The sequence below is a fragment of the Hydractinia symbiolongicarpus genome, chromosome 9 (assembly GCF_029227915.1).
Source record: "Hydractinia symbiolongicarpus strain clone_291-10 chromosome 9, HSymV2.1, whole genome shotgun sequence".
Taxonomy (NCBI): Eukaryota; Metazoa; Cnidaria; class Hydrozoa; order Anthoathecata; family Hydractiniidae; genus Hydractinia; species Hydractinia symbiolongicarpus.
In genome coordinates this window covers 6,695,812-6,718,677 of record NC_079883.1, presented here as the reverse complement: position 1 = coordinate 6,718,677, position 22,866 = coordinate 6,695,812, and the positions used below count along the sequence as shown (strand labels likewise).

The 22,866-nt window shown below is 33.3% G+C and overlaps 1 protein-coding gene across 2 annotated transcripts; it reads right to left on the bottom strand.

The window, feature by feature from the left end:
- Positions 1 to 352: 352 nt before the first annotated feature.
- LOC130656240 (pecanex-like protein 1) lies at positions 353 to 22,420 on the bottom strand. Of its 2 annotated transcripts, XM_057459075.1 has the most exons (31): positions 22,280 to 22,420; positions 14,937 to 15,111; positions 14,301 to 14,829; positions 12,615 to 13,499; positions 12,431 to 12,545; positions 11,761 to 12,015; positions 11,032 to 11,185; positions 10,929 to 10,961; positions 10,677 to 10,845; positions 10,345 to 10,455; positions 10,152 to 10,243; positions 9,807 to 9,922; positions 9,595 to 9,694; positions 9,338 to 9,430; positions 8,821 to 8,971; positions 8,472 to 8,607; positions 8,014 to 8,191; positions 7,676 to 7,784; positions 7,459 to 7,588; positions 5,621 to 5,679; positions 5,241 to 5,456; positions 4,704 to 4,763; positions 4,424 to 4,617; positions 3,681 to 3,917; positions 2,978 to 3,087; positions 2,682 to 2,835; positions 2,316 to 2,467; positions 2,067 to 2,145; positions 1,588 to 1,828; positions 1,271 to 1,429; positions 353 to 919 (listed from the first exon to the last, which is right to left on the bottom strand). In XM_057459075.1, the coding sequence occupies exons 2-31, from the start codon at positions 15,087 to 15,089 to the stop codon at positions 480 to 482; spliced, it is 5,610 nt and encodes a 1,869-aa protein (XP_057315058.1). In that variant the 5' UTR covers positions 15,090 to 15,111; positions 22,280 to 22,420; the 3' UTR covers positions 353 to 479. The 2 variants fall into 2 exon arrangements, with proteins under 2 accessions (XP_057315058.1, XP_057315059.1); XM_057459076.1 differs by lacking the exon at positions 22,280 to 22,420 and having other exon boundaries at positions 14,937 to 15,264.
- Between the last annotated feature and the right edge of the window lie 446 nt (positions 22,421 to 22,866).

Below are 22,866 nucleotides of genomic sequence, written 5' to 3'. Positions count from 1 at the left end.
TTGGTGAGAATTTTCAGACTTTTTTGAGAAGACGGTATTTTTGTAAAAAAAATTGAGATTTGGGGAGATTTTTAGCGTAATGTCACGAGTAAGGAAAATTTTTTTGCATGTAGCATTTCTGTGTATTTACAATATAGTTTTGTAAAATTAAGATTGAAAAGATTCGAGGAGGATATAAAAAATCTAATTTTTGAGGAGACATTTCAAAACTGAGGAGAGTTGAGGATTTTTGAGGTGTGGTAACTCTGAAGAGGGATAACATAAGCATGCTCTAAACCTGATATGTTTTCGCGTGAGCATATTCCAGCCTGATTTCGACCTCAAAAGAACTAATTTCATATAAAAAATAAAGTTTTGAATTCTCAACATTATCTTACAAATTGTTCTTAATACACACAAGCTTGTATGTGCTTTCGTATCACAGGCGATAAAAACTCTGTGAAGTTATCAGTACAAATAATATTTTTTTTCCTTCCCAACTAAACTTCCATCTCATGCAAATTTTCATCCAATAAAATTACGCCGTCTTCAACAACAGGTACAATATAATTCTCGATTTTTAATAAGTATATTTTTTTGCTCACGTGACTTCTTCTCTCTATGTTCTCGTGTTCAGGCACCCAATGATAAAGAACATCGCCCACCATATTTTTCCGAGGATACCATCCAAACCAGCTCCCCATGTTAGCACGATCTTTCAAAGCAGATACGTTAGTCCAATTTAATTCAGAAAAAATTTTACTGTTCAGTGCTTCTGTAACGCGGGTAATGTCGCGTAAACGCGCTTTACCTTCGATAGGATAATACACGGCTTGTGTCTCGCTTTGACTCGATGTAGACGTGCAACTGTTATTTGAGGATGTCGGTATTGATGCATAGCTACCAGTTCTCAGATTTAAACCTTTTAATGGGACTGGACCTAGAAAATTGTTTTTTTTAGAAAATTAAATTATGAATTAAGAACATGTTTTGATTGGTTGTTTGCGTTTACTGTTTAAACGATCGAAAATAATAATCATTAAATGTTCGAAAGGCTTTAATAGAGGTAGGCGTTGAAAGAAGGGATTTTCATATTAAAATATTATTTCGTTCATCTCAAATAGTTAAAGTGTGCGTTTGTAAAATAATTGGGCGCTATTTGGAGACGTTTATAAAATATTTTTGAGTTTTAGAGAGGCCTTCCTTATACACAGTAGTATAAACATATGTTCGAATGTTCGAAATTTGTATTCAAATTAAACTGTTTCCCGATTTTTAAAAGTTTTCAGACCTTTACCAGCCCGTGATGACGAAGATGTTGGTTTTGCTGGTGGATTGTGAGGTGTTTCTGTCATCTCGATCTCTATTTCGACGTTTTCACTGCCGGTGCAATGACCAGCATATTGATCTACTATGGAACGATAACAGCTTTGGAAGAAGCTTCTAATAGCTAGAAAAATGATGAAATGATTTTTACATGAGAATCGTTATTCCACATTACTATTTTCAAACCAAATTTTTTGCGTAGCCACACAACCATCTCTCAAACGTTTTAAATAATTTTACTTGCATTACGCATGCACTGCAAATAAGTCACGTGATACTTACTTCTTCCGTTGACACTTCCGATGGAAATGCTGCTAAAGAACGGGTTAGTTTCTGTGTATGACGTCGTGAGAGGTGAAACATAAATGGGGTAACCAATTGGTTGGTCACAAGAAGAATTGATCATGTTACGTAGTGCTTGTTTAGCATTTTGTATGGAACCTCGTTCAGGGTTGCGATTACGAAGAAATATTAATTCTTGTAGTTGGCCAGCCCATAATCCTCGAACACACTCCTTGTTCACCTGCAATTGGAAAAGAAAACAGCAGTCACATTCGTGTACTTCACATTATATTTGTGTTAAAGCTATGATTTTTTCGCCTCGCTCTCCCTTTATGCAGCAGCCACAAATTGTCACCTTGATGACTCGAAAATTTAACATCTCTACCTTGATGACCCGAAAATTTAAATATAGTGTTACCTTGATGACTCGAAAGTTTTAACACTTTACCTTGATAAATCATAAATTTAAACATCTTTACCTTGATGACTCGAAAATTTAAACATCTTTTATTGAGCATGATAATCTTGTAATCATCTGTACCGTCATCCATCACATACCTAAAAATAAACCAATCACAAATGTTTACAGTTTAGCTTTGACTGCAAAAACGTCACAAAGTTAAAAACAACTTATACAATTTTTCGAAACCCAGCACCAAAACTCTTTATAGTAAATGACGATTTAAAAACCCTTGAACAATTCGATTAGAAATAAATTATTACAAAACCTCAGAGCTAGCAAGTTTGGTTTATTATGCAGGACAGCTTGTCTCCATGCAGGATGTCCTTCGTGACAAATGACGAATTGATTCTCGTGTTGTGAAATGGTATCGTACAACACATTATTGTCTTCAAATTCATCGACACATGTGAAATGATCCTAAAATAGGAAATACAACGTTGTTCAACGAACAATCACTTTTCCTGTTGATTTTTTTTACAAGAACAAACTTTACAAACTTAAATTGGAAGACTTAATTTCCCTTATTTACGCTCATTTTTCCAAATTTTGAATTTTTTAAATCGGCTAATTTTTGATGTAGTGAACTCATTACAAGCCTACGTTTTCGACATTTCGTATACGATGTTTTTACCTGATGTAATTTTAACGCCATCCTAACGGCCGGTGCAACGACCATTCTTAATAAAGCTAAATCTGGATCGGAGAAAACCCATTCGTCTTTAGCTGCAGTTACGCGAAAATCGCCCTTGAACAGTGCGTGTAGTCCATGTAGAAATGACTTCAAACTAAAAGAAAACAAATGAAAATATTTAAAAACGTGAAGGGTTGTTTTATTGCAAGTTCTTCTGTTTAACTCTTCAAACAGAACAAAATAACGACATTTTATCTGTTCTTTCAAACAACATAAACGTCATCCAGTGAACTTACGCGGGATTCCATTGGTTGTTAGAAGCTGTAGAGAGAAGTCGTCTTCCAAGTAAACTTAACGCAAAACATAGGGTGACAAGTTTACTCTCGACGCCATCTTCTTTCACTTGCTAAAAAGAAAGATGCAAACTGGCGTATATTTTGTATAGCGGGCGTAAGATAAGAACAAATGTATTGTACGTAAAAATTATTTGCAAAAGCGTAATACAAGATTAACAATTATACGATAGTTTAGTCAACGCCAAGCTTTCAGAAGAATAGCTTTAATGACTGCATACATTAATGATTTTGCGTTAGCTTGGATGTTTGTTGACTCCCACATTATTTCTACGAGTGTCTATGGAACCCATCCCCTTTTTATAGTCCAAAATTGCCTTACATTGAGCGCTCTATCGGTAAGTAAATAAATTTTGAGACAAAATTTGATATTTTTTATGCTAACACCAATCAAATTATCTTTCCATACCGGTCCTGAAAATATGTAAATATTATATATTATAAATTAATGTCCCACTTTTCCGCAGATAGGGCTATAGATCAATCAATGCCAACAATATTCAAGAAAGTCTTTTATATGCTAACATCATTTAAATTATCTTTCCATACCGGTCTGAAAATGTGCAAGTTCCCTGACTCTTGGAAAAAAATTCACTGACTCTCGATTTCCCAGACAGTGCAGAAAAGATTGATTAAAGGTACTTACATCTTCAGTCCCTCGATGTTTGTTACAACACACCAACCACTCACGATAGTTTTGACAAAAAGAGTGTCTCGAAATACCACCACGGCCCAAATCGTAATCTTTGTCGGTTACCGGTCGAAATATAGTATCTAAATCCACAAATGATGGACTCACAAGTTCATTCAGTTGCTCCATTAAAGCTGAATCATCGAGCCAAGTCTTTAATTTCTTGTTTCTTACGCAGTAAAAAATTATGGACTAAAATAGTGAAATTAAAAGAATTATCCATTAAAACATTTTGGTAAATTGACCAAGGGCCAAGACCGCTCTAGCTTGGTCCGCAACATTGACCTTAGATGTCTAATTAATTCTAAAAAATTTTTCTTTTTCTTGACAATTAATTGTTTCTCTCATTCTCTTACCGATATAAAAGTTACGTGAATTTCAATTTAAACAGTCTTTATTTTATGCCTCCTACATAAACCCTTTAAAGTGGTATGAATTGATAAAAGAATATCACCAAATTAATTTTTTCGTGAAATATCAGGACTTGTAAAAAATGTAATCTCTTACAGTGTTCTAGGAGGGCACTCAATCAAAAGGGTAGCCTAAACAATCCATTAAGGTTTAAAACATAAGATATGTAAAGTATTAGATTGGATCATCGCACTATTACAGTATTATATGTGGATCATCACACCAGCTTTATAGGTATTTTAAACAAATACGGAAAACAGGAAAAATTTTCTTCATGAAAAACTTACCGTGACATAATACGTAATGAAGATCTTTCTCAGGTCAAACATTTGAAACATGGTTGTCGCCGTGTTGTCACTCACACTGTAACCTTCTAATATATATTTACTTTGCGCGACTTCCCATGCTAACCATCGCTGACTAAACGCAGCATTCAACGACAACATGTTGTTTAGGTGGCCCGGATTTAAGCAGCAACAACCTGAAAACAACAAAAATCTTGACTTCACAACGTCGTTATAAGGGGAGTGCAGGAATAGAAAAATGTTCAGGTTGGTTGGTCTTTACCTTTATCGTCGTTCACGTTTTCTGTGATGGCTTCCACTTCACGTTGTTGGCAGTATGTACCTACGAAAAAAACGTTTAAAATGTTGTGAAAAAAATTTAAAAAAATATTTTATACCAGTGCAAAGAATCCTAGCAAATTGTCACAGGTTGTTAAGTGGGGACAGTTTTAAGTCACGTTTGTGGATTAATCACTATGGCAACAACTGGGATGACTAATGCCCATTCTTTTTGTACTCTTCAAAAGTTTTTTATTAAATAGATGGAAGAAATTGTCAAATATATAAAGATAATTTGTTTTGGTGTTATTTTTGTTAACAAAACCCACACAAACATGTTTCACAGTTTTAGGCTCACTGTAATTTGTCTTTCATTAATAATGCGGTTTTACCACGTACAGGACAAAGACTTATCTTACAATATCGCCGTATCCCTATTTTTTCAAAATAATAGTTGAATCGCTGCTTTGTGCGATAGATGTACGGCAGACGAGACCGTGAGTTCACACATGCTAACAACTTGTTTCAATAAAAATGTTACCTCGAAACTCTAATCCTCGCAACTGAAAAGTGATATATCCATTTCCAACTTCTATGATGTGAACCAATGCATTTAAGTAGTCCGACGCCATTATGAAACAATCTCCACTGGAGAAATTCCCCCATCTTCCAAGCAGTAAATCTCCACATAGACTATGTTGCAGCGATCGTGTCAGGTGTTCGTAGAATATCGAATTTAAATTGTTATCGTCCGCACCTACATCCAATACAAATCAAGAAAAAGTAGACTTAACAAAATCTGAAGTGGGTCAAGAAGTTTTACTAGAAGTAATATCTTTAGAGGAGAAATTCTTTCTAAGGAGCTGATTGTTTTAACTCAACAGCACAAGTGTTAAGCTTGATAGTACATAAACAAATTACCTGGGTTGCTTTCTATATGTGAAGATAATCGAGTGTTGGAATGGTCGACTCGCTTAGTACTAAAAGTAAAGAGTAGGTAAGGTAAGAACAGTTTCACATCAATTATGCAACCTCAGCAAAAAATACTTTTACTGCGTTTCTAGAGGATGTTGAAAGATGAAGATATTATAAATAAATAATAGCGTGCAGGATGAGTTTTATATTTCAGATATTTTTGCGAACCAACGTCAGAAAGTTTAAAACAATTATATTTTCTAAAAATTCAAAGTAATACTGCGAAAAAGAACAACATAAAAATACTTTAAAACACATATGCTGGCGTACAAAGGAGGATCGGGCGAAATACTGTGATACGATAAATTAAGCAGATGTTGTGTTCCCACTGTTTCAAAAACACGATTTTTTTTACACTTCATTGCTTAGTAAGGTGAAAGAAAAGAGGAGAGGTGAAAGGATGTTATCAGTGCTTCTGTTATGCCCAGTTGTTATGGTTGTTAATATCTCTGTTGTCGTTCTGATCCGTGCAGAGAAAAAAACGAGCACGAATCGATACTCCATTACGAAACATATATCGTGTTTAGAAGTGTTTATCGTCAGCACGCACGTGGTGATATCATTATGTGAAGAAAGCATGTCTACTGCTCACTCCTCACGTTTGAGAAGCGTGGAATATATTTGTTTCGGCACGCTGTATTATTTAGTGTATTTAACCTTGGTGACAGATCGTTTGTTAGAAGTTTACCTAAATATTAAATATCCCGTTTACATTACAGGAGGACAATTTTATTTTGCAGCTAGCTTATATTGGATGATATCCGTTTTACTCGGGATTGCAGTCGGACTAACAGATGACAGCAAATTAAAGAACATTGGAGAAATCTTTATGACGTTTATTTATCCCGCATCAGATGCATTCTCCATCATATTCACAACAAGTGTGTATACATATATATTCTGGAGATGCAGTAAGAACACTATTATCCCAGACTACATGAAGCGACAATATACCAGAAAAATAAGAAACCGAACTTATTTCCGCGCTCTACTGATTTTTCTAACCACCATCACGTCATTGCTACCAATGTCATGCTTCATCTTTTATGGTGAAGTCAAACCACAGATGGTGTTATGTTTTGTTATACTATTTCTCAGAGATGGCATTCTTCACATCATTCTACAGGAACACGTGAGGGAACACGTGCACAATTTTTTAAAACGAAACAAAATTCTCCCTGAACAAGAAGCTATTTTCACGCTTTCTAACAAAACCTTAGAGCTACGACAGAAAATACGAAATAAAAATAGGACACTGGTGTCCAAAGACATTTTGCCTTTCTGATGCATGTCTCCAAGTTTCGTGACACTTCTACAAAAAAACTTCTGCTAATGTAACACAATTTTTTAAAACTTTAAATACATTTTCATACTATTAACATTGTTTTTCACACTGAGCTAGTTATCACTTCTTCGAGTAGAATATTTTCAATATTCCATTTTCTGACACATCTTAAATTTTAACTTTCAAAAATTATTCTTAAGAACCACTTTTTAACTTTGGTTTTAATAATTACCCAGTACTGTTATATTTTTTTAAAAATAGATTGAGACTTGTTAAAAATAAAGAATTTTCACACTAATAGACTTAGGACTTGTGACGTACTGCAATTTTAAAGACCAAAGGTCCCACAACACTAGTTTTAATCTTGGACTTTTTAAAATTACATATCCATTTTTTTATCAAATTTGAGGGCAAGGGTGATTTTTATTATTTTCTGGTTCAAAAATGTATGATATATACATAAAAGATGCTTCAAAGAGACTTTCAGGTAAAAACCTACTTGTAGTCTTTCTCCCAGAATTTGATCGGTCTCATGTAGGAGGTAATAAAGATTGCGCTACCCAGTAAAGGATTCAACGGAGAAGAAAAAAATGCTGACACAACAGCTTGAACGAATAACATACCACAATCTATCATGTAAAAGTTAAAGAAAAAAAACAACAGAAAAATTTTAATTACAAAAATATTAAAAAAATGCTAAAAATATGAAAAGATACGTGGAAGACTGACAGGTTGAGCAAAAGCATGAAAGGCTGAACCCCACGTTATTTGCCACGGTGCTGAGTATGTTAAAATAAATTTGAATTTCAGGAACAGTTCCAACATCTGTAAAATAATATCTTATATAAATATCAAGTCTGAGAAAAATAATAAGAGGCAAGTGTATACACGCGAAAGACAGAATAAAAAAGTGTACAAGTGAATATTCGGAAAAATTTACAATTAGGAGAAAAAAAATCATGAACTTTCGTGAAGGTAGGGAAAGAAAAATGTAATACACAAAACAAAAGAGTTTAGAAGTTAGGAGGTCCGACCAATCTGGGTTGCAACCCACCTTATCTACGAATATTGACATCACAAAATAATCCACCAAAAACGTTTCAGAGTATCCATCATAGTCAAAGTTGAAAAACAGCACAGTCCATATAAGTATGATGTGCTGACGTGGTGCATTCGTGAAGCATGATCTCAATAGCTTTAAACTAGTTATTGTAATCAGGAAAGCAGCAAATCTAAACCAAATAATTTGCACAAATAACGTAAAATAGCAACCTGCTTCAGGATAACGAACATTTCAGAAACAAAGAGTAGAGATCGGTAATAAACAATAACGCAAACTTTGATAAATTATTTACATTTTAAGGAAACAAAATCAATGCACAAATCTCAGAATAGTTAACTAGATGAGCTTCCTAAGCCAATAAGGTGAGAAAGAGTTTTTTTCTAAGCTATATGAGACATATACCTAAAAAAGAGTCGAGTAAAAAAACATATATATCACATTGCACTCACAGTGGGCCGAATTTCTCCACTATTTCATCAGCATGATAAGTCATTGCACTCATACAAACCATTGGATAGAGAATATTCTTCTCGCCAATAGACAACCATACATACATTTTTTCAAACCACATAATTCTAGAATGTTCTAGAAAATAATTTTAGACTAATACAATGACTTCAGCACCATTTCTTATACGTAATACAGTTTATCCTTTTCTAAATGTTGCATTTTCCTACAGATTCTATACCTATTTATTATATGAGATTTATTGAGTTAAAAAAACTCTTTAGGGAAACTTTTTGGAAGATTTTATAACAGTTTGTACATATAACAAAAAAGTTGACCATATTTTCAAACCTTGCCATTCGTAGAGATGATGTTCGTACGATTTAAAAATTGGAGAAGCTACTAATAACCATGGCAACTGTTTCCGGAGTTGTGGTATGACGTAATGTATCAACACGCCTAAAGTACCAGTAACGCCAAACAGAATGTAACTTAGCATAGGCTGAAATAAAGAAAACAGTAGCAAAAATCCATTTATATAAAGACCTACTACCACAACAATTGTCAGAAATTTCGCTGAAAGAAAATTTGCAGTATTATCACTTTTTGATAGGTGAAAATTTGTATCACTTGTAGAAATTAATTCTGTGACTGTGCGAAAATTCCTTCTTGCAAAATTTCTGACATCTAAGTCGCATGTTGCTGTGCAAAAAAATATTGATGACATGCAAATCACTATAAATGTAAAAGAAAAATAAAAAGTAGTGAAATGCTGACAATACATTGCAAACTAATCTGGAAAAGTTCAACCACTTGTGGTGTCTTCTGACTATATAACCATTTATGAAGATTCAAGTGTTTTTCTTACTTGTAGTGAAGTGAACACCGTACTAACATGTACTGCAAACACAACAAAAGCGACAACAATACACACTATCCCATCATGCACTAATCGAGTTCGCTAGAACAAAACAAAAAAAAAGGTTTACTCAATTTTTTATACAATTACAAAACGAAGTGAGAAAAAAACTGCTGTTTATTATACAGCTATCATTTTAGCACATGCATATAAACACGGATTTCTAATGATAACAAAATAAAGCACAGAATAAAATCAATACTTACTACAGTTTCCACTAGTTTTTCTGGAAGCGGGTCATCAATTTCTGCGTCATTATTTGGTTTTGGAGGTTCAGTACAACAAAAATTTCTTTTTAAACCCAGGCTAAAAAATTTATGCATACGTCATTTACATTGTTATGACTTTTATAAAATATAAACTTGAAATAGCTTGAAATCTAAAGAAGTTTGCAAATGTAAAGAAGAAAATTACATACAACATTATTTCAGGATTGCTTGTTGATCGGCTCAAGTGATAAGAAACAGACATCAACACGCCAGAGAAGACAGAAAACATGACATGCTGCCCTTTTTCTTTTCCATCTTCCGTGAGCTAAAAATGTATTATAGTGTTACTGATTTTTAATACTTACAGTTGTTTAACCATTTTCAAGTATGATTCAAACCTGAACCTTAACACAATTTTCCCACAATTTGTTTTCAATGTTAATTATAGCTAGTGCATGTATTTTAATTATTTTAAACATTGACTTTACTGTAAAAAACAGATGAAAAGTTTTTCGGTGAAACTAGATATTTCAGTGAATAAGAACATTGCTTACTTTAAGAGGGACATAGCAGATTGTTGATAATACGGTAACACATAAAATGCTTCTCATGATAGAATAGAATGAAGATAACATGCTGGTCATTGCTAAAATAACATTTGTTAACAAGTTCTTGCTTCACAAAATAAAACGCACATAACGTTAATAAACAAAAAAATATAAAGAAGGAAACACAAAATATGCATACCACTCCCTCCAAATATGTGGATATCAAATTGTTCCAGCACATGCATTGTTAATGTATTTACTTGTGGTAGTAGACCAAATACAAACAACAACGGGAATCCCAACATAAAAGCTATACAAAAACATATTGAAGCATACAACTCAGTATTTACACTCTGTTAAACAGCCAGACTTCAACCAACTAACATCCAGGAGGGAATACAACAGTTAAAATTATTATATTCTTCTAAATACGCTTTTTTAGGAGGGTTTTTTGGAACAGCTACACTTTAAGTTTCCTATTATGTTGAGTGCATTTCCCACATTCTAAAAATAAAACCAATAAAAACTCACCTATCAACAAATCTTTTGCAAAAAGCAAACTGGACCTTGAAAACAATGGTATGCCGTACAATGTATGGGAAATTGGATCCAATGAAGCTGCTTCGTCTATACCAATGATTAATACTGCTGTAATGCAGAAGTATATGGCACGGCTGAACACTATAGTATTGTTGTGACCCTACAATAGAGAATCTCGTTAGATCTAGGGGAGCATCTCAGGAAAACACAATAAAAGCAAAAACTAACAACTATTGCACTTACATGTATTGGTGATGCAGAATCTGGTTGCACACTCTATATACAAATACAAATTAAAATGGAAATAAGAATGTGTTGGTTAATCTTATAAAAATAAAGATAGTACCTTCAATAAAGAAAACTGACACTTTGCTATCACGAAACACATCACAAATAACCAGAAGTCATAGAAGTAATCTCTTGACAGCAAGATGTAACCAAGTAGAGCAACTAAGGTAGCTAATACCACAGATAATATTGATTGAGTCACATTCTTGTTTCTGTAAAAACAAATTAAAGAGTTTGTCACATTGGTTAAATTATACCTGTCCACTACTTCGATTTAAAAAAAAAATTATATCCTATATTTGTTCACTTAACTGTCAGAGTTGATTGTCATAGTCAAGCGAGGATGTCATATTTTCCATTTTGGAATACTGTTTAGTGTCATATCGTATTTTCGTGCCATCAGATATCAAAAAGACAAAAAAAGCCATAAAAGCGAGGTTGGTGAAAATGCTACTGTGTAGAGCTCATCAGAATTGATCGTGGGAAGCTTTAATGTTCTTAGAATGTGAATATTTAAATATATTTTTATGAAATCATCAAATTGAATAAAAACTTATATTGTCATATTTTGTTGTAAGATAATCAATTCATAAAGTTTAAAGTTTTTTTCTTATTAAAAAAGATAAGGCTGTAGTTTTCTTTTTACTTGTAGCCACAAGTAAAAAGAAAAAAAGTGTTTGGTATTTACTGACTTTCCCAGACTCTATTTACCTCATTATTGGGTCCTGATTTTATCAATTTAATCTGTCTCTTGTGTTAATTATGAGCGAAACATCTTTTTTCTTACCTATCCAAAATCGCAAGTAAAGCAAGTCGATCAAATGAAATCTTCACTGAATATGATTTTATTATGGGTAGCATGTAATACTTCTTTGGAGTTGGTTCTTCAACACGAATAACTAGTTTATTTTCCCCAAATTGTCCAGTAAAAAATGGATTTGAATGATTTCGCCATCGCAGTGGTGTGCCTGAAAGTTGACTTGTCCGCTCTCGCAATACAAGCTCTAAATCTTGTTGTGATAAACTACTTCCAATAGAATCCCTGAATGATTAAATTAAAATTTTTTATCACTTTCACTTTTATTTCATCATTTTAATGCACCCCACAGAAAAGTATTATACGCAGTATATTGTACATGCGAAAAATCATTACATTTTTAGTGTGCAGAAATAGGGGCTGTGGAATTATTATTTATGAACTGAAGAATAAAGCATTCCAAATAAACAAATTATAATTGAAAATGTGAAATTAAATACTTTAAAAACATTTTTTCTGCAAATTAGATTGTTCCATTGGATTTACTACAAGATTAATAAAAAACTTAACATAAAATGAAAAATATGAATGCCTCTTTCTCATTTTTGTAGCAATATCTTCTTCCTCATTTCTTTCCCTAAGATACTACAAGGACCATGTAGTGTATGTGTTGAAAGTCCTCTACAAGTATTAAACTTACCTCCTTTTTGGAATAGTTTCAACTGACATCATATCTGGTAAACCATCTGCTAAAAATGATCTTGACTGCACTGGTTGTGCACCAGAATCTCCAAATGCATATGAATACCAGCATCCTGTACAAAAACAACAGTTTATAGCAAAATTCCATTAATCAAACACTGACAAAAAACAATAAATCTTGCCATATTCATCCTGGAAATAATGAACAGCTCCAGAACTTGTGTCTTCATGTGAGACTGCAAAATGTCTGCTGTCAGATGTACCCTCAACAGGTTCTGTTTCACTTTGTAACAAGGAAGCACCAGGGGATTCAGAATTTGCACGATGACGAAAACGCAGTTGAGGACGATGGTCACCTCCGCTAGCTCTGAATGCTCCCATGCGTCTTGGTCTGTTTGCATGAATTTCACCTGTCTTATTACTCAGATCTACTTCTGTATCATCAGTGATAAATTCCAAATTATCATTTTTACCATCCGCAAATGCATTATCAGATTTCGATAAATCTTCAGATTCGAGTTGCAAAGAAACTTTATTATCATCCATAGTTGATGCTTCAATTTCTGGCAGTGAAAACCCAACATTTTGAGGCATTCTTGGTCTAGCTCCACTGCTGTTATATCTATTTGACTGTTCTTTTCGCTTTGTATTATCCTTAGTCTCTAAAGCTGGAAGCGATACAGTTTTATCAGTTTCAGACTCAAATTCATCCATTTTTTTTAAAGTTGACAACGTGTTTTCAGATTTAACTTCACCTATGTCACTGTCCGCAATTAATGATTGAGGTCCTGAAGCATCCACAGGCATAAAGTTGGCTTTTACATCCACAGCTTCGCCTTCACTTGAGAATATGCTACTGCTTGCCCAAGATGAATCACCACTGCTACTTTCAACAAGTTTATGCAAATTTAGAGGAAATTGTTCTCCTGTGATTTTTACATTATTAGAACCAGGATCAGAGGTGCCCTGAAAATCTGAAACAGTTGGTTCATTAGCAATAATAAGATAGTTGTCATCATCATTTCTGGTCAAATATTCTGGTGGTACTGGTGCATCATTCTCTATTTCTAGAAAAAAACAACATTAAATAGCAGACACAAATTATTTTCTTGTTTTAGTCAAAAAAGGGCATGCTTAGAGTCATTCAAGAAAAATAATCGCATTGACATTGCAATCAGTCATTCAGTTAGTTATGAGATGAAAAAAAATTTGATACGGTTTATGCGTGAGTTAAAATTGGCATATCAATAGTAATTTTTGTTTCCATTAGGCCGAAACACCCTTTTTTTAATAAAAAATTTAGCAAATTTTGCGGTGCAAAAGCTATTATACAAACATTTTTGTCCAATCAGTGGACAAAAAAAATTTATCTTTAGAAGATTATATTAAATCTTCTACAAGATATTAATATTCTCCATAATGTCCTCCTTTTTTAGTAGACATATTTTATTATTGAAAATAATTAGTGGTAATTTTACTTAAAGACTACTTCCTCATACTTAATATGATTAACTTTGGGGTCAGAAATTAGTGTGAAAAAATGACAGAGCGAAATGAAGCATCACAGGTGGTTGGGAATACTGATGTTTTTTTTAAAACTATATATCACATATATCATACTCTCTGTCTTCCAAACCATCTTTCAGACTTCACACCATTTTTACATGCGAATCCCAGACAAATTCTAATATCATACTTGTCAACTTTGTCAACTAATGTTGTTTTTATAGGCATTATTTTACTTAAGAAATGGATTAAAAGTATCAATTGCACTTGTTCGACAGATAGAGTTCTAGAATTTTATAATCGTTGCATTAATCCGGGAAAGTTATTAACATAGAACAATAATCAATGGGCAGAGTATATACCTGTTTCATCACAGCTCTTAGCATTATTCTGCAACTCCAGTTCATCTTTTTTATATGGTAACTTAGTATGGTGTAAATCAACAATGCATGCCTTCTCTTGTGAATATTTGTGAGGCGTAGTAGCAGTTACAAGTTCTGTATAGGACGACGAACTATTATCTGGTATTTCAGGTATTGGACATTCTTCCATTTCATTATTTTCTTCCTTGCTCTTTTTTAAAGCATCGTCCATCTCTTCTTTCAAACTAATGTGTGGAGTTTCCACATCTACTTTTGTTATGTTACTTTGGGATATAGAGGGATCTATAAATTTAAAAATATCCAGTTCTACATCTCGTTCTTCTTCACTTTTACTTAGTTTTGTAACCTTCTGAAGATTTCCACTTCTTTTCTTTGATATTCTTTCTTCCAAAAGCTCTTCACCATCAAAGAGAATGTGAAGTTTATAGTTGATAAATTTTATAACAGAAAATATTACACATATACATATTGGATAAAGGATAAGTGGTAAAACAGTTGTCTCCGCTGTCTAAGAAAAAAAAAAGTTAACAAATCAGAATTAGTTTTTTTCTGTGAAATGCAAGTAAAGTGTGGGTAAAAAAATATGGAATCAAACAAAACCATACACACACTAACCAAATAGATTACAAATGGTGCCAACAGCAGACACAGCCATAAGTACATGTGAAATGTGTTACAAAATATCTCTTGGTGTGGATCAAAAAACCAACCGCCAGTGAAAGAAGCCCAAAATCCTTGTCTCATAATTTCTAGAGTTTGTGAGCCCATTTTTTATGTGCTCTTTGTGTGCCTAAAATAAAATAATATTTAAAGACAAGCTGGAGTAAGCTTATATTGTAGATGTTAAAAAAATTTTATATGTTTGCCTTTTCATAGTTAATTAGAAATTTTTTTCTTGGTTTTAGGGCAATAAAAAACAAATTAAATTTGATAAATTTTCTCTCTTTGTCAGAGCATCTTCAGATCAACTAAAAAATTCTTTCAAAATTCATGTACAAAATGTTAAAAATTCTCTTAGGGTGACTGTTAATTAAATGAAATGTTAATTTGAAGACGCGTAATTTCATGACTCGTTAATTATAACAGTGTTAATTTAGAGATTTTTTTGTAAGATATGAAAGCCTAAAAAACACAAAAACAATTTTTTTTACAAATTTTTTACTTTTCCCTTTTTAGCAATCTTTTTAAAATATCTTTCGTATCATCTTCATACTCTGATCAAAGTGGAAATTAACTGAAAGCACTTTTTCTTCCAAAATTTTAAAATTTTTAACATTATATTTACAAACAACGAAAGCTTCTATATTCAATTTCCAAACCGCCTTGTAATAAAGAAGACCGCTTCACTACCGAGGATCCGACTGTTTCAGTAATTTTTGATTTGTGTGATATCGCATACCAAATATATCTGCTGATCTCCCGGATAAATATTACCAATGACGCACACTGCTAAACGACCCGGTAGTTTTGTATATCCAGCTACTGCACAATTATCAAATTTATTGTTTCTTTCTTTCTTGAACTAGATCATTTACTTAACATATGATTTCATTGAACCGCGTTAATTTCATGAGCGTTAATTTAATTTGCGTTAATTTCATGGAATAAGGTAAATAAAAAGTATAAAAATCGTTTATTAACCATAAAAGTTGTTAAAAATTATGTTTTTCCAAAATTCAGATAATTGTCTTGTTTCCTCTTTTTTGTTTAATAAATCAGATTGCTAATGCCTCTTTAAATTTTCTTTAATAAAGTTGTTTTTTCTGGAGAATTTCTTTTTTCTCAAAGTTCATTTCGTGTTTTGTTTCTTTAATGTGTTTGGACATTCCAGAGACGTTTTCTTGATCATTTTTTGTGCCATTTTTGTGTTTTTTTATTTGTGTTGTCAACTGTCTTCCTGTTTCTACTATGTAACAATTTCCACAATCTCCACACATTACTTTATTTACAACACCTGATTCATTGTCTTGGTTTCCGTTTTTGAATATTTTGTTGCCTTTTTTAGCGCTTTGTTTTTCGTGTTTGTTAATTGTTAATAGTTAAAGATCAGGGAGAAATTTTATCAAATTTAGTTTATTATTCATTGCCTTAAGCCCAAGAAAAAATTTTCTACCTAAAAAATTATTATTGATTTCCGCCAGCAAAGGCGGAAGTCAATAATAATCTTTAAAATCTTAAAAAGCGAAATCTTTAAAATTGCCTGGGAAGATAGAGAGATAGAGACAGCATGGACACCTAAAACTTATCCAGACAGATATTTTTCTGAGAACGAGGCTAAAATTAAGTTTTAAGGCAATAAGAATCCTAAAAGCGCAACAAATTGTTTTATTATCCAATGAACAATACTTTATTTTAAAGTTTACATGCTATCAAAAGTTAAAGCTCGTGCGGTGTAGCATAATGAAGATCGTCTTATAATGCGCCATCTTTAATGTTATTAACATTTCCCTTTAAAATTACGTCATTTCCTTCTGTACAATTTTCGCAAGCACATAGACGTAACTATATTCAGCAGAACTAATTAATTATTCATGAATTTTAATTTAAAGAGGAATTGTTAAGGCTGAATTTTTTGGTGAAAGATAATGTATTATAGCTATAAAATCGTGACAAGTGTGTTATAAAAGTTGTAACTGATTCTGTAAAATTTGCTGCCACCTTAAATGATATTTTCTCAAGTTGCTTTTTAGAGAAAAAGAGAATATCGATAAATTTTCTGCCTTGCCATTGTTCTTATTTTGTTTTTATTGTTCATCAATTTTCAGGTTTATTATTTTTCTTTTAAAATTGTTCTTATAGAGAAAAGAAGTTTATGTAAGTTAAGTTAGATTACGCTTCTCAAACATTGGAGAATACTCAATCTTCACAAACACATAGGAACAGAAAAAGTATAGTGAAACTAACAATGCATACTCTCGAAATATAATTTACTTGCTTACACGAAACCTTTTCATTTCAGAAAACTTTCATGTTGAATTTCAAGTTTAAAATGTTCAATTTTTGCAGTCACGTCCGAAACGACTTTTAAATGCTCATATATTTTATGGAAATACAAAAGATAAATAGATAGATGGGCATATTTTTCATGGCTAGTCTCACAAATATTGAGGTATTATTTCCAGGAGAGGCCATGGCTTAGGTTAACCCAGAATATGATAACATTCACTAGTCCATGTTGAATCGCCGTCAAGAGGAATCGAACCCTGGTCTCCCGCACAGAGTACGAGAGCCAACCACTAATCTACGGCGCCAAAAAATAAAATTTGTTTCAAATATTGAAAACTCATTGGCCATACAGTACCGCCTGAATGTAACTTTACATGTACGCGATAGTTATCATGAGTTTTCGGTAGTGTCAGGACTTTCGTTGTTATTGTTAACCTATAGTTAAATACATGTGCTGTTTTTGAGTTCATGTCTTGTTCACGAAATTTAATTAGCTCATGTGCACTGGGTGTGTTCCATTGTTATATTTAATTGCTACAGTTGTCAAGAGATCAACGAAAGAGAAAAAAATTTACCCAAGATTTAAGTATCTTTTGTTTTTACTCACGAATGGCAATGTTAAACCATTTGTTTATAAATTTTTAAGACGCGATATAAATGCTTTTTTTAGATCGCGTTTTAAAAATTTAAGAACGAAGAATGACGATAGAAAAGCTTTGTTAGATCGCATTTTAAAAATTTAAGAACGAAGAGCGGCGATAGAAAAGTTTATTTAGACCACATCTTAAAAGTTTACGAACGAAATTTAATTTGTCTTTGCAATCTTATCATGAAGGGAAAAGTCCTGAATGTAGGGTTTTCCGTTTGTGTTGTTAAACGTTGCTTTTTATAAGAAAAACTTTCAAAAGTTTTGCATGTTAAAAAATATGCTTCGATGATAAATAAATACTACTAAAAGTTTTAAAAAGTAGCAGCATTAGTTTTTTTTTAATATTTAGACCATGGATTTCAAAAACACAAAATCAATTTAATGATTTAATTTTAACGTGTCATGTTCATTCATTTTTTCTAAAATAATATATTTTAATACCCATCGAGATCTTTAACACTTTTAAACAATAACGTGCATGTTACATGTGACAACAAAAGGATTTATCAATTCTTATTGTTATGACTCGCGCACAACGATAACAATGGAAAGTAATTTAGTTTGTGTGTAAACAAAAGATATGTGAAGGTTCTTTTTGTAGACATGAGATCGTTACATGAGGTCGTAAAACGTACATGTAAAGTTACATTCAGGCAGTACTGTATCTTTGAAAATCAATTTTAGAGTTTTCTATTAACTATGGCTATGAAATATATTAATTTTGCTATGCTTATGTCACATACAGAACAAAGCAAATATAAGGCCACATTTTCTTGTGTTCACAATGTCCTCCCTCATCAAAACCGCCATTTTGTGGTAATTTTATTTTTGGATTAAATTCAGTTTGATGTCACCTGCTGGATGGCAAAAAGGCCCCTTGAACATGTTGCCACAAAATTCCCTTAAACGAAACTTGAAGTAAAAGAAGTAGAGTAAATTATTACAACAAGATTTATTTTTCAGCCTTACAAACAGGTAAGAAACAACTAGCTGCTTGGACTCATTAACAGAGTTGATACTCTTCCAAAACGAGTTTTGGTATAAGATGAACATTTTTTACTAAATGCTTTGATCAATTCTGGTAGAAAGCCTGTGGTAATTCTTCTGATATACAGTACCCCTTAAATGTTATTTTACCTGTACGCGAGTTTTACGACCTCATGTAACGATCTCATGTCTACATAAAGAATCTTCACATATCTTTTGTTTACACGCAAACTTAATTGCTTTCTATTGTTATCGTTGTGCGCAAGTCATAACAATAAGAATCGATGAATCCTTTTGTTGTCACATGCAACATGCATGTTATTGTTTAAATGTATTAGAGATTGTGAAGGCTATTGAAATATATCATGTGTATTGATTTTGTGTATTTGTAAAATCATGTTCAGGTGTAAAGTCATTGCTACCTGTTTTTTTTTTAATTTTGAAAACATTTTTGATACCCGTTTCGATAACTTGCGCATTGCTACTTGTTTATTTTCGGAACGCTGTTTGTACTCACTTTCCTTAACTTTTGAGCATGCAGTTGAAAATAGTAGTTTCTTTTAGTCAAATTTAAATTCGACTGTACTGTAGGTGTACTTTTACCATGCGCTTTGCGTAGAGCTTCTCTATTACATGTAATAGAGTAGCTCTAGGCACAGCATGTATACTTTTTTATAAGAAAATGAAAATTCTAACCAGGCTGGTTATCTATATTATAATACCGTATACGTCTGTCTGTCTGTCACTCAAAATTGTACTGCAAGTTGCAAGACGCACATAATGAGGTATTAAAAAGACGGCGATCCCACAGTCTAGTTATTCTCTATTGCTTAAACAATATACCTATTGTCTTACTTTAAGTCCTATATTCTTACACAAAAAAGTGTTTATATTGGTACAATCCAGGAATTTGCTGGGTTTTTTTGTCCCTAAGCTCAGTTCAGCACACCAAAACAGTACACAAACAAACAAAACTAAAGTCCAAGCAAACCCTCACTACAAAACGTGATATTCGATGAATAAATCAATAAACTCTCATCAAACTCCTCTTCTGGTCCTGATGGCTTCCCATCAATACTACTGAAAAAGTGCAAAAACGTCATAGCCACCCCACTCAAGCTGATTTGGACGAAATCATTTGAAGAAGGAACCATTCCAGACACACTAACCAGTGCTATAATAAGCCCAAAACACAAGAGTGAAAGCAAAACTAAAGCTGAAAACTACCGCCCAATTGCCCTAACTTCTCACATCATAAAGGTCTTTGAAAAGGTTGTCCGAAATCAAATTGTGTCATTCATGGAAGAAAATAACCTGTTCAACAGCTCCCAACATGGTTTTCGTGGTGGATGGTCATGTCTGAGCCAGCTTGACCATTTCGACAACATTCTACAAATACTCTGCAACAACTCAAACACTGATGTTGTATACCTGGATTTCGCAAAAGCATTTGACAAGGTGGATATAGACATAGCCCTTAAAAAGATAGAAAACTTAGGTATCAAAGGCAAAGTACTCAAATGGCTGAAGTCCTTCCTAAAAAACAGAACCCAGTACGTCTCAGAAAACGGTCACCACTAGCGTACCACAAGGAAGTGTGCTTGGACCGCTCATCTTCCTGATCCTTATGGGGGATATTGATCTTTCTGTAACGGACTGAACAGCATCAGCACAAATCCAACCAAAAACACAAACCAATGATGATGCTACCTTCAAATCGCATATAAATAAAATCGTATAAAATACAAAACAACTTACAAGCTGGATTCTTCGAGTCTTTCAATCGCGATCACCAGAAGTTCTCCTACCACTATGGAAATCCCTTGTCATCCCTAGACTCTAGTACTCTTCTCAAATCTGGTCTCCTGCTAGTAAAGGACCAATCAAGGTACTAGAAGCTCTGCAATGGAGCTACCTGAAACAGATCAACTGTGTACACAGAATGACTTACAACAACGCACTGAAACGGCTCAAATTGTACTCGTTACAACAACAACGTGAACGCTATCAAGCCATATACAGTTGGAAAATAGCTGTAAGCATTGTCCCGAACCTTCACCCACTCATGCAAACCCATGCAACACAAAGAAAAGGGCGTCTCTTTCAACTACCATCGGTGCTGAACAATTTCACAAGCATCGCTAAACTACAGCTTCCATTATCAAGCTCCAAGAACCTTCTACGCCCTGCCCAAGCCTCTAAGAAGCATCACTTTATGTCCAGTTTTAAAGTTTAAAACAGCCCTCGACAAGTTTCTCAAAACTCAGATGAACCTCCGATCCCCGGGACAAATGAAGCCTCAGAAAACAGTATAGTCACTGTAGTTCGTCTAATCCTCATCCTCTTTAGAAATGGAGTAGAAGAAGAGGAAGAAGTGACTGACATCGGTCGTCCACGACTGACGTGAAGCTACAACTTCAAAAGTTAACATAAGTAACACAAGTAAGTAACCAACGACGAAGGGGCCAGGCAATAGAGATTTATGTCTACCTAGTTCTTTTAACGAAGTCAGGAGTCGGTGAATTAGCTAGGATGGTCAGGTTGGCTTGAATAGGCTTGCATTGTGAATTAAAAGGACCAGGACTATTCAATAATTTCTGAGATCAAAAAGTCTCCGACCAAGATGGAAATTTATCGGAGATTTTGTGTGATGAGTCTTCAAAAATTAAACAACCGCTTGGTTAAAGCTATATAAAAAACGCTTTATATATATATACAAAATCCTGGGCAACAGTTAAGTCAGCGAAATTATAATTAGACGTCACAAGTTCTCTTGTGAGGGAATTTATTTACATTCGCGGCCCTACCAACACAAAGCTTCTTCCCTAGCTAATATTTTGCAACTTTAACAAACAAATTAAAACAACTATATATAAAATAATATTGTTTTCATAATTAGAAGCTATATATACAGTACTTTGAGTTGATTTTCAATTATATACTTTTTTTAATGAGAGGTGAGATTTAAACACTCTAACTGCCTTTGTGGTCCATCATGGAAACTATTGACAGGGTATATCCCTCATAATTTGCGAGGGTAAACACATAAACGAAATATAAATCACTACTAGTTAGAGCTTTATTGTTTATAAAATTGAAATCTCCTTGTAGTTTTAGAAAGAAATGAACAGTGGATTAGGGGTATATTGGCAGATAGTAAGAATAAAGAAGAGGCAGGCAGGCAGAACAGAGTAATTTATGTGATGTGACAGATGATCCAAAGCTGTCTTGATAGACTCCTGTGCATAGCAATTTCAGTAATATTGTTACGTACAAGAGACTAGCGCATTATTGTACACAAAAAATTAGCCGACCCATCAACATCGAGTAAAATAAGGTTTCAAATTATTTTAATTTATGCGAATAATATTCTTACCATTTACGCGTTTTTAAATCGAATTTGATAAATTGTAACGGTTTAGTGAATGGAACTTTAAAATAAAGCACCAGGTTTAGCTTTTCCAACATTTTTATATCTATCTCGTCTCTTGCTAGTCATATGTCAGAAATCAAAAAAGAAGTGAGAAAGACTCAAGCTCTCATCGTGGTAGCGGCTCATGTTTCTAAGTTACTGGGAAACGCTGAATCATTCGATTCGTCAATTCAATTACGCGCTAAATTGCTGTGGTTATGATATAAAGTCATTCGATTATGCGATGATAATTTCATTCAATTATGCGACCTTTCTATTCGGTGAAAATTCATTCGCTAAATTCAATCGATAAATTCATTCCATAAATTCATCCGCCAAAAGTCATTCGCAAATTCATCCGAAAGTCACTCGATAATTTTTTTTAAAGTTACTGCAACTGGTCAACATTTAGCACAGCAGAAGAAGACAACCTACGTGAACGCGTTTCATCCTTGTTTAATAAAACGCTGGGATCGAGGTTGCAGAAGTAGGAGAATCAGTTATGGACCTTCCCTGATCTTTGTGTTCCCCTTCAAGTAATCCTTTAACGC

Coding starts and splice junctions, on each gene's coding strand:
- LOC130656240 (XM_057459075.1), bottom strand. CDS start 15,089: ATGGGCTCACAAACTCTAGAAATTATGAGACAAGGATTTTGGGCTTCT. Junction 9,431..9,594: donor AAAAACTAGTGGAAACTGTA/GTAAGTATTGAT, acceptor GTTTTGTTCTAG/CGAACTCGATTAGTGCATGA. Junction 2,146..2,315: donor CCAAACTTGCTAGCTCTGAG/GTTTTGTAATAA, acceptor GTTTATTTTTAG/GTATGTGATGGATGACGGTA.